The sequence below is a fragment of the Rhineura floridana genome, chromosome 1 (genome assembly GCF_030035675.1).
Source record: "Rhineura floridana isolate rRhiFlo1 chromosome 1, rRhiFlo1.hap2, whole genome shotgun sequence".
Lineage (NCBI taxonomy): Eukaryota > Metazoa > Chordata > Lepidosauria > Squamata > Rhineuridae > Rhineura > Rhineura floridana.
Window position 1 is genome coordinate 58,655,934 of NC_084480.1, and position 12,584 is coordinate 58,668,517.

At 41.2% G+C, this 12,584-nt stretch overlaps 1 protein-coding gene across 8 annotated transcripts in view; it reads left to right on the plus strand.

The window, feature by feature from the left end:
- The first annotated feature begins 1,633 nt into the window (after positions 1 to 1,633).
- Positions 1,634 to 12,584, plus strand: part of ADGRV1 (adhesion G protein-coupled receptor V1) — a 432,032-nt gene continuing 421,081 nt past the window's right edge. For 5 of the 8 annotated variants that reach the window (XM_061622198.1, XM_061622202.1, XM_061622203.1 and 2 more), the window contains exon 1: positions 1,634 to 1,934. In XM_061622198.1, the coding sequence (XP_061478182.1) occupies positions 1,913 to 1,934 (22 nt within the window). In that variant the 5' untranslated portion in view covers positions 1,634 to 1,912. The remainder of the gene's footprint in view (positions 1,935 to 12,584) is intronic. The other 3 variants (XM_061622196.1, XM_061622197.1, XM_061622200.1) reach the window with 1 other exon arrangement.

The window sequence follows — 12,584 nt, forward strand, 5'->3', positions numbered from 1 at the left end:
AAGGCAGTCCATTTCCATTTTTTAAACAGTTACGCAGGCAGCATGCTGTGGCTTGGGAGTGCCTTATGTCAGGCAGTAAAAACCTTTCTGACAGGATGGCGGAGGAGGGGGCTGTGAGATTATAATGACAGGCTCCTACTGACACTGCCCAGGCCTTGTCTGACTTAAAGCAGTTGTCGGTCTGAGAAAAACCGCAATGCAGTAGAAAAATCATTGTAAACATAAGCACTGTTCTGCATTATTCAATGGGAAAAATAATATTCTGTCGTTGTGAGGTACCTTGTATCACTGCTACTACTGCTATCAACAATAATAGTAAAACTCACTGACAATTATAGGATAGGAACTTGGGGTGGGGAAAGCCAAAAAATTAGCAAAAAGAGCCTTACCGATTTCATTTTATCTTGCTGGGTCAATGGTAATCTAAATGTACTTACTTGTGGTGACATTCTATCAGTAAAACTGGGCTCTGCTCTCAGCAAACATTGAGATCTGCCTGAGATTCTCAAGGCAAAATTTGGAGAAGCCTCTGATAGTTTTCCTCACTGTGCTGTGGGTACAGAGGCTCCATTTCAAAAACAAAGTTTCTTGTAGTCCCTTAAAGACTAACACATTTATTATGGTATGAACTTTTGCGGACTTTTAAAAGTTATTTTGTAAAGGAAGGGGTTATTCAACATGGAGGAGAGGTGGGTGGCAGTGTTCCTCATTTATTTATTGAGGTTTATAGGCAGCTTTTTGACAAACCGTTCAAAGCAGCCTAGAAATAAAAATTAAAATACTGACATTGTAACCAGACATTCAATATTTCTGACAGAAGCATCATCCAATAGTGTCCATCCCTGTTGCACAGCAGCATCCTGCATGACATGAAATAGCACACTGACTGAGCTGCTTTGTAGGAGAATCATTTTTTCCTAGGGTGGATAATAACGCTGAAAAAAGCCATGTTTCTGCAACCAAAGTTCAGCCCTGAAGGAATATCTCCGTCACACAAAAAGAGCAGCAATAGCAAAATATGATCGCTTGACCAAGGCCTAAGAGTTCACTCTGCACCTCAAACGCTCTCTTCTGTCATAGACTGTCACGTATTCCAGGGCTGCATACTTCAGAAAATCTTCATGAAAGGTCCGTTCTGCACAACATAGGACCTTTAGTGTGGCAGCACCTACCTTGTGGAATTTCCTTCTTTAAATATTAGACAGGCACCATCTCTGTTAACTTTTCAGTGCCTATTGAAGACCTTCCTCTTTCAACAAGCGTTTTAAGTTGAGACCTTATCCCACTCTGTCTGGGTTGGAATTGCTTTTAATGTTAACACTATGTTTTTAACCTTTTTTTCTTTTTTAAGATGTCTTCGAAGCTTTTTTAAGAAATGTTTTTAAAGATGTTTTGTTTTAATGTATTTTAAAGTCTGTTTTTATGATGTTTTAAAGTGTTTTTAGTGCTTTTGTTTGCCGCCCTGGGCTCCTGCTGGGAGAAAGGGCAGGATATAAATCAATTAATAAATAAATAAATGAGAGACGAGCCCTAGCCAATGCCCAGAGAGCTAACAGAGGTGGCGAAAAAGAACTCTGCGTCGTTTTCCAGAGAGTCCTCCAGCCGCACCTTTGGCTCTTTCACTCCCTGGAAAGCCAGCCAGCCCCAGCCAGCCAGCCAGCCTCTCTGAAGCAGTCCCTTCGACCCCTTCAGGAAGGGGCCGCGGGGTGGGTGGCCCACTTGTCTCCTCCCAGGCGGCGAAGAGCAGGGCAGCAGCAAGAGCTGAGAGGAGGTGGAGAAGAGCGTCCAGGCTGCAACGCGGCCGGGAGCCGTTGGAGGGCTGGCCATGGGGGACCGCGGAATGCAGGAGTGAGTGACAGGGCGCAAGCGGGCGGCTGGCTGGCTGGCCGGCGGGCGAGTCAACGGGACGCTGATGTCCACATCCCCGGGTCTAGGTAGGTGCCTTTGGGTTGCTGCTGGCGGCGGGTCTGCGAAGTTTTCTTTATCTCCTGTTGCCGTCGGAGCACCTGTTGCTGTCAGGCGAGCCAGCCGCCTTTCTCTTCTGGAGCGGACTGCTCGCCTGGCGGGCGGTGAAGGGGCTTCTGCTCAGGCTGGACCAGAAAGGGTTCCTCCTCTTGAATCTCCCGGTAGTCGCCGTCTCGTTTCGCCTTCCTAAAGGCGGCAGCTCCTTGTAGCCGCTTCCCTAGGCTTAAGCCGCCTTGAACTTAAGCGGGTTTCCCTTTGAATAGACAGGCGTAGGACTGTGCTGTAAGACAAGGGGAAAGTCCTGGGCTCTGGGCATCACGACAAAGCCCACGGAAAGCGGTGTATGCGCACATAGACCCAGTCCACTGCAATTCCTCTTTTACCGTTATTTCAATGACAAGCGTCTTTTCCCCTCTTTTTTTCGTGAGAAAAGCAGGGAGAGGAGCTATCCGCATCCTCCGCCCGCAGTTCTTTCTATCTCAGAAGGCAAAATGAAAAACGCTTTCCCAAGTTGCTGTCTTGCATTTCTTTTAGTGGGGAGGGGAGGAATCGGGTAAAAAACAACCAGTTGATGTGATTGTTTTGCCTGAATGACTGTAAAACCTTTCTGTAAAACAAGAACTCAAAGTAAATAAAAACTCCCCCCCTTCTAAGAATGCTTTACCTGGCTTTTAAAAGTGTTGTAGCTATGCGTCACTACTGGGCGGGCAGTTGCCAGGGTGCTTATTATGTGTTATGGGTGGTATAATCTGATTAACTGGTACTCAGAGAGGGTAGACTCACTGAATTCAGTGGTCTTGTCAGTCATGGCTTGCTGAAGGCCAATAATTTCAGCGAGTGTACTGTAAGTGTGACTTAGCTGGATGCAGCCCATAATGTTTAATTATGCATTACTCAGGAGTAGAACTTCAGTACTCTTGTTGCTTCAGGTATCTTCTGCCATTTAAATACTTTTTACTCCATGGATGTATTATATAAGGTTCTTTGGTGGGGCAAAACACTTTTTACATGAAAGTAAAGTAAATATAGAACAAAGACCATACACTACACAGTTGAAATTCTTCCTATGTTTCATGTGAGGCTTTCATTCTTATCTAGGATGCAATAACTGGGAAACTGAGTACAGTATTACACTGGAAATTCTGAAATAAACAATCTACAGAGATGTTAAGAGCATGATGTTAAATGCCTTTAAGGCTGTCATGCTGTATATACTTACCCTATAGTAAGTCATTGAACTCATTGGGACTCACTTCTGAGTAGACATATATAGGATTGTGCTATATGTCATGCTGATTTCAGTGCAAAATCAAGTATGCTTACCTCTCTGGAATAAAATGGATGGGGTATACAACTCAGTCCTATGCATGTTTACTGTGAAGTAAGGTCTACTTAGAGCAATGAGACTTAGGCTGCAGTCCAGTACATGTCTACTCAGCAGTAAGCTCCATTGGGTTCAATGGGATTTACTCCCAGGTAGGATTGCACTGCAGCCTTACTTTCTAATAAATGTCCATAAAATAAAGCCTTATAGTACAATCCTATGCCTTACTCTGAAGCAAGTCCTACTGTATTCAGAGGGGCTTACTTTCAGGAAGACGTGTATAGGATTACAGCTTTAATGGTGTTTAATGTTGGCTGCATCATTCTGAGTTATTAAGGCTACAAACCTATGCACATTTTCCTTAGAGTAAGTTCCAATGAACACAATTTCCAAATAAGCATGTTTAGGATTAAGCTGCATTAGCAAAACTGTATTCATGTGTTGCTATTGTTAAAATTGCCAGACCATTAATAAATTTGTTGTCGAATGTCCATACAACTGAAACAATCATTATTTCATATATTTGCACCTTAAATTGTGAAATAAATCTGCTGTATCACAGTGGCTTTAGGTTTGGACTCATCATGATTCCCTTACCAGATGATAACAGGCTTAAACCATATATAACTGGCTTCAATCGTTCAAATGGATCACAGCATGGACACTGTCATTGCTTTTTAAAAAATGGGAAGTTTTTAATAATGCTAGCAAAATGTCTTGTTGTGAGTACTGCAGCTTTGATCAGAAATTGCAAATACAACAAAAGGCGCAGGGCAGCCTTTGAAAAGCTTTAGATGGGATTGGAATGAGCCTAATAAAATGTAAACCTTGGTTAAGTCTTTGTGCATTTTTTAAATTAACTATGGGACAAATGTGGACAAAATACAGACAAAACGGAGTCCTTCTGTCCCATTCTTTGTAACAAACAAAATAAGCAAATACTTTCTAACTTTGCCAGTAAAAGAAATGAGACTTTACTCAGGTTGCATCATGCCCAACATTTGATTATAGAAAACATCTCCTTCAGTCTAGCCTTCCCAGCATTGCTCTGTTGAAAATGTTGGGAGCCAGTATCATCTGATATCATAAAGCCCTCAAATTTGTGGAGAAATGTGAACATGTGATATAGTTTAGAATGCTTATCTGGTACATTTTAGTTACATGAGTATCCCATTACTTAGTTTAAAGGGTCTACCTGAGTGAGTAGAGTTAAATGTCTCTAAACTTGTTGAGATTTACACAAATGAGATCTGTGGAATTATTAATCTCAAATTATTGACGCTAAGTGTTTTGCTTTGAAAAAATATATTTGAAAATTCTCATAATTAGTATTGCTTCCACTGCTCACATGTCAATTTGAGTCCAGGGATACAATGACTTAGGAAGAAGAAATATTTAACTCAAGCCTCATGTTGTGAAGAGTCCACATACTGATTTCTGCAGAGTGCAAATCACTTAACATGTGTACAGGGTTACATATGTAAGCATTTTTAATTTATTTCAATAGAACTTTTGCCACTTTAGAACCAATTTAGTTTTATTCTGTTTTTAGGTTAGGATCAAAGTAAGTATCAGAAATACTTAAGCTGATAGCATTATTTTAGTTATATGCCAGATAAGGATTTATTTATTTATTTATTTTGACTCTTCTGTTAAAAAGAAGTAAGCTTTGAGGGATATATAGAGAGATAGCTTTTTATTTTAAAGATAAATGCCACTTCCATAAAGCAGAGGGACTGTCAAACCAGATAACTGTAGAAATCATTCTGCCACTATAATCCAAAGGATGGCATTACTGTCTTAAGAAAGCTACACTTATAAATAATCCCATTTCTGATTACTTAAGAAATTCAACTGTGCAGAAAAATGTGTTCTGTTTCTTGGGGGAAAATGGGGGTTCAGGTTAAGAGGGCTTGAATGATTGAGGGCTCATTTTATATTTAAAAAATGTTTTTAGATGAATTGGTGATGCTAAAAATCTTATGGCTGCTACAGAAAGGGAGTACTGTAACAATATTTGTTCAAGCACTTGCAAAGTTACTGTGGCTTTCAGTACATCAGCCAGTCTAGTCTTGAAACAATTTCTTTACAATGTAATCCTTATAAAATGCTATAAATGTTGCTGTTGAATTCCTATGACAATGCAAAATACACACATAACCTCTTTGATAGCCTCAAATTTTGAATATAGTGAAGGGAACCATTTCCTTTATGGGGTAAATATGCTCCATCAAGTTCAATTATTATACAGCCATGAGAGCCAGCATGGATTTTTCACATTCCACAATGTTAAATTGAAAATACCCCCCATGCCATTCTGCCGCTTGACATAAATACATTTCAAAACAAAACCTTACAAAACTTATAGTCCTGAACTCAGAAACACTTGCTTAATAACCCCCTACGTTTTCATGGTGATACACAAAACACTCAGAGAATCGAGAGTTCAAAGTGTAAAACAAGAGAAAAAAATCCAGACCCCTGTTGGACTATTTCTTTTAGTGGTCTCATAATTTGTTGAAATTAATTAAAAATCAGCCATATTCACAAAGCACCTCTAATCTTATTAGCGGCATTGCCCCATACTCTGAGCTTCATTGTCTGTAGTTTAAAAGTTAAAAAAATGGTTGGCTGATTTTTAATTAATTTAAGAAATTTAACATTAAAGTCAATGATAAGCATGGGCATGCTAAATAAGAATCAACTGTCAGTGTTCCAAAAGCCAGACTCGTAGCTGTTTCATTTGGCTAATCAGGTGGCCACACCCACACCAGACCTTTATTTCACTTTAGAAAGTTCTGGCTTCCCCCAAAGAAACCTGGGAAGCATAGTTTGTAAAGGGTCCAGAGAGTTGTTAGGAGAGTCCTATTCCCTTGGCAGAGTTCCAGTGGCCAGAGTGGTTTAACAGTCAGCCCATGTTCTGGGGATTGTAGCTCTGTGAGGGAAATAGGGCATCTGCTAGCAACTCTCAGCACCCTTCACAAACTACACTTCACAGGATTCTTTGGGGGAAGCCATGCCTGTCCAAAGTGAAATAAAGGTCTGGTGTGGATGTGGCCACGGACAGCATCGGTTCAAATTTGGGTGGAAGACTGCATGTGCCTGCTGAAGAATAAAAAGGTGAGGGAAACCTTGAAAAAGAATGATACTGTTGACAGTGTTTTCCTTTGGAAAGGAATGGGGCTTCCCCTTTGCCCAGTGCCCACCCACTCAATCTCCTCCCCTCCCCTCCCCCTTTCTGCCCTCCTCCTCCCCTTCCCCTTTCTGCCCTCCTCCTCCCCTCCCTGCCCCTCCTCCAGGTCAGTTTCATCTTTCTTAAGCATGATTGCGCAGGGGTAAATCCCATTGAACTCAAAAAGTATGCAAATGATCAATCCATTCTCAGCAAACTTCCACAGGATCCCATTTCTTACCTTCCAGATTAAAAAGCAGAGAAATTCACTAATAGGCAAAAAAAACACCTTGTGGTTTAAGAAGGTACCTATCGCCAACAGATATTTCTATCAAATTTTAAAAAGCAGGGAATTAGGCAGCTCCAGGGGAGCAAGAGACCTGACCTCCTCTTTCTCTGCCTATAGGTACATTCTTCATCTGCAAGGTTTTTTTTGGTTTTGCCTTTTAGTGAATATTCATATATATTTGTGACTGCTGTCTCTCATTAGATTCAAGAAACTGGCCTTCGTTTCCCCAGTTGTTACTGCTAGGTCAGTCTTGGACTCCTCCAAGCTTTAGTGGAGATTTAACATGACCTTAATTCAGCCATCTGTTATAGATTTGGCAGACCAAAGCAATCTGAAGTACTGGGGAAGGAGTTACCTCTCTGAATAGATTTGGAATCCTTCTCAGCAAGACAATGGTGCAGAAAAGTGGGGGAGAAAAAAATGCATGTAATTCCCATGAAGCCAAAGCCACACTGTCTGCCTTTAGTGGTCCTGAAAGGCAATTAGCATTTCAACCAGCCACTTTGGTTACATGCAATGAAGTACTTGGGGTTTGTAATTTGCTTTCCTCAGCTTGGTGCTGTTGAGAACTGGCCCTTGTGTAATCCTCTCAGAGCGTTTTTCTTTCGAGCATGGTTATTGTTGCTGGTCTTAAATAACTAATCAACAAAGAACTTTCCTTGTCTTGATCTCTAGGGGTGCCATAGGGCATGGAAAGCAAAACACTTAACTAATACAGGAATGATTATAATGATGACATAGTGGTTGTTAAATTGTGGTTTAGTAAAGCTTTAAAATGCAGTGCTCAGAGCAAGAAAAGGATGTCATCTAGACAGATTTTTGAAGGCTGTATTTTCTTTGGTCAGTAGCAGGGCAGGATGCTGCATTCTTGTGATTTCAAATCGGACTGGACAAATGTGTTTCATTCATACAGTAAATTGGAGAAGAGCCTAATATCTAAGTTCATCAAAAGGATGCAAATGTGCCTTTCTGTTGCTGGAATGGAGTTCTGTGAGCGCATTCTATGAAAATAAGGAAGGAAGAATCTTTGTGCCATGAAGCATCATTAAAACAATTAATAAAAATTGATGTACTTCTGTAAAGTTGAGTAATCCTAGAACTCTTGAATACAATTGTATAGCATTTAAAATATAACTGTATGCTGTCAGACTTGGCCGAGTAATTTAGTATGACACTTAGCAAACACATGCAGGGTGGTTTATAGGTGTCTGTTCCTTTGGAAGGAGTCAACATACAGAATAATATTAATTCTTTTGAGAGTTTAAGATCCCAATCCTGTGCTCTGTTCTTGCAGTGCAAAGGATGAAAATTCTGTGCAGTGCAAGATGAACAGATGCACAAGGAGCTTTTTTTTTTTGAGGTGAGGGTGACAGCAATGCTATCCCCTCGTTACCCATCCTAACATGGAGTGTTTCAACTGCTGGGGTAGCAGCCATAAGGGTCTTCCCCCTGCCCATTTTAGCAGCAAGGGTGGAGAGAGCTGGAGAGATATGCCCTACTTATCTCCCAAAGGATGCTACAGCAGCTTCTCTGCTTACATAGGAACAGCCTCAGAGGGCCTGGAACGGCCAAAAGGCAGAGTATAAATATATTAAATCAATAAATTTACTTACAGTACAATTCTATCTCTGCTCAGAAGTAAGTCCCATTGAGCTCACTGGGATATACTCCTAGGTAAGTGAGCATAGGACTGCAGCCTTAAATAAGTATGATTTGGCTGTCCTTATGTGAAATAATACTTTCAACATTGGCCTGGCCCATGTGTGTTTTCTTAAACTTTCCTTTTAAAAAGTAGAGGGACATATGGCTCCGAATAAGACAGTATTATTGTATTCTCTTGAGTGTAAATAAGCGGAAATTGATGACAAAACAGAAGTAGTAATCAAACACTGTTTCTGACCCTGGACTTCCAAACCTGCAATATTCCCTGAAAGAAGTTTGATTTCAAGGACATTTTATCAGCTAATAATTGGACAGTCATGGATAGTTAATGGGAGAGGTGTCTTATTTTTTTCATTAAAAAAATAATTACCATCGCCTTCATGAAAAAGCTGCACCACAGACACAATTGGTTGTCTTCTTAAAGGTTAACAAGACTACGTGATTTGATATACGAGACTGGCTGTATACTATAGCCAGCATTTTGCATTCCACAATGTTAAATTGAAAATACCCCCATACCATTCTGATGCTTCCCATAACCTCATTTTAAAACAAAACCTTACCAAACTTATAGTCCTGAACTCAGAAACACTTGCTGAACAAACATCTAAGTTTTCATGGCAATACACAAAACACTCAGAGAGAATTGAGAGTTCAAAGTGTAAAACAAGAGAGAAAAAACCAGACCCCTGCTGGACTTTTTTCTGTCAGACATGTTCACAGAATACCTGTAATCCTATTATGGACCTTACTCTGACCTTCATCTTCTGCAGTTTAAAAGTTAAAAAAATGCGTAGCTGATTTTTAATTAATTTAAGAAATTTAGCATTGAAGTCAATGATAAGCCTGAACATGCTCAGTAAGAACCAACTGTCAGTGTCCTAAAAGCCAGACTTGCAGCTGCTTGGCTAATCAGGTGGCCACACCCACATCAGACCTTTATTTCACTTTAGACAGTCCTGGCTTCCCCCATAATCATCCATGAATTATCCTGTGGGTGACTGGAGAGTCTGCACACTGTGCTGGTCTTGGAGTTGTTCCTGTTATCCATGTGGGTGGGTATTTTATTTATCTATTTTATATATATGCTGCCCTTCAGCCTAAAGGTTCAAAGGGGAGCTAGGGGATCAGTACAGACTCTGATCTGGTCTAGTTACTTAAATAAGGGGTGGGGAACTAGATCTAGCCAGCAGGATGGATCTTGACATTCCTCCTGTCTGGGCTACTTAGACAGGTAGGCAGAGCTGGCCACCTGTCAATCACCTGACATCATCATGATATCAGACTGCATGGTCAAAGGAAGCATTTCCCTTTATGTTTCTGATTGCACTGACTGCAAGTCCCATTTCTCCCCTCCCCATGGTTTGATTTCATATAAGTTGAATTCAGTCTGCTCTGCAAAAGAAAAATGTTTGATTTCAAACCATGTGAGCATTCGCTCATTCATTCATTCATTGGTGATCACTTGTGGCCAAGTAAGATTGTCTTCCAAGATAAGGCCTTTAACAGTGGGTCCATAAGCGACTGTGGAGGCCAATTCTAGATCCACACAGCATCTCACAGTGAGGACATAGGTTTCCAGATGAAAGTTGCGATCAGGATTCGCTTTACATGCCTTCCACTTAGCTTGTTTGTCCCTTTCAGCCTGTACTCGTGCTTCTTCAAAGTCCATAGCACCTTTGATAATAACCAACCTCCATCTGGGACGCTCATGGGCCAAAGCTTTCCAGGACTCGATGCTCATGTTACATTTTTTTAGATTAGCTTTAAGAACATCTTGAAACTTCTTTTGCTGTCCACCGTTATTCCATTTTCCATCCTTAAGTTGGGAGTAAAGTAGCTGCTTTGGAAGACGGTGATCAGGTATTCGAACAACATGGCCAGTCCAACAAACTTGATGTTGAAGGATCATTATTTCAACACTGGTAGTCTTTGCTTCTTCCAAAATGCTAACATTAGTCCGTCTCTCTTCCCAAGTAATTTGCAGAATTTTCCGGAGGCAGCATTGGTTGAATCTTTCAAGAAGTTGGGAGTGACATTTATAAAGAGTCCATGTTTCACAGCCGTACAGCAAAGTTGGTAGTACAATGGCTTTGTAAATAAGCATTTTGGTCTCCCTGCGAATATCCCGATCCTCGAACACTCTGCGCTTCATTTGGGAGAATGCGGCACTTGCAGAGCTCAGACGATGTTGAATTTCAGCATCGATGCCAGCTTTTACAGAGAGATGGCTGCCAAGATAGGAAAAGTGATCAACGTTCTCCAGTGTCTCACCATTAAGCTGGATTGATGGTGCTACAGAGGGTCTAGTTCACACCTGTTGATGAAGCACTTTGGTATTTTTGATATTAAGAAAGAGCCCAAGCTTTCCATATGCTTCTGCGAAGATATTTAGGATAGTTTGAAGATTTTTCTCTGAATGTGTGGAATGTGTACCCTCAGTTAATGGGTATGTGAATATTGAATTAGGGGAAGATAGTTCTATGTTTAGAACACATGTGTGCTGTTTCCATTTAGAAACAACATATGTACGGTAAAATGTTCCTTTTTATGCAACAAGAATGCAGCATGAGAAAACCCTGCACTAGCACTGCTCCTGGATGCTTCAGTAATACTGATACTGTAATGACACAGATCCCGACTGTGTGTGTAATATAACTACTACGCACTATTGAAGCCATATCAAGTCTGGCCAGTCAGGGGGAATAATGACTTCTAGGTCATTCCCAACAACAGCTTCCCCAAGCAGAGAAATTGACCTGGCAGTGCCCCTATTTCTATTATTTGTTTTATTTCATTTATGTATTGCTTTTCTTCCATCATGGATCTCATCAATGAATTGGGTAATGAGGACATGTGGGAAGATTTCATCTGCCACTCTTCACCCACACTTCAATCCATTATGAAGACCATTACTGAGGCCTCCTTGTCCAAAGTTGATTTTGCCTCCTACTACAGTACTTCAAAGTGTCAATGGAGTTAAGGTCTTAAGGCAGGGATGGGGAATTTATGGATCTCTAGATGTTCTGGATTCCCAGCTCCCATCATACCTGACTATTAGCCATGTTGGGTGGGGCTCATTGGAATTGGAGTCCAGCAGCATCTGGGCCACTGGTTCGCCAGCCCTTTCCTAAGGAGATAAGAATTTGGAGAAAATGGCTTCCTTTTTTCTTTGTCCATTCAAAAGCTGACTCCTTGTTTATTTGTTTTTTGTTTGTTTGTAGGGGGCGAGATAAACTTTATAAACATTTCCCCCCTTTTCCACAGCTGTAGAGATGTATTCCCTTCAAACAGAGAATGTGGGGCATTGTTCCTTCCTGTTGTGTCTCTGTGAGCAGTGAGCTGGTTCTATTTCCACTGGGCAACACTCTGCTTTCCACAATACACTTATGTAAGTGAAAGTAAAGCAGTTCAGTCAGAACACCACTAGATCCAGTGTCAAATGTCTTCCCTGCCCTTGGTGTTTCTTGCCATTAAGAAGTAGGTCTCTTCCTATGTTTACAACCCTGCCTTGGGTTGTGTGTGTTAGTTAGAGCAGATATTGATACTTGTGGCCCTTCAGATAGTGTTGGACCCAACTCTGATCAGTCCCTGCTAAGATGGCCAACTGAGCAAGATGTTGGGTGTTGTAGGCCAGGCACATCTGGAGGGCCACAGGTTCTCCATTTGTGATCTAGGGCATGATAGAATGATGGGAGAGTGATGGATGTGGGACTTGCACAATGCACATTACATGTTTCTAAAGCACATAGGATGAGCATTGCACCAGTTCCAGCCCACAACTGCAGAAACAGTTTTAATCATTCTTCACAGTGATTTTCTACTAGGGTGAATTAATCATTACTGAGTGCAACAGAGAGTACAGTAGGGCCCCACTCATATGGCGGGTTACATTCCAGACCCCTGGCTAAAAGTGAAACCCACCAAAAAGTGGAACTCCATCAATAAAATGGTGCCCGACGCCTGAAAAACGCTGTAAAAGCAGAACAAGCACTGTATGAGTGGGACCTTACTCCAATTGAAAGCTGCCTTATTAGCGGAACGCCGAAAAGCAGGCCGCCGAAAAGAGGGGCCCTACTGTACTGAATCTTCAGAGGCTAGAAATCTTCCTTAAACAACTCTTACTTGGTTTTGTCCTTTAGAGAACAGTTTGAGAATACTGAATGAGAAGA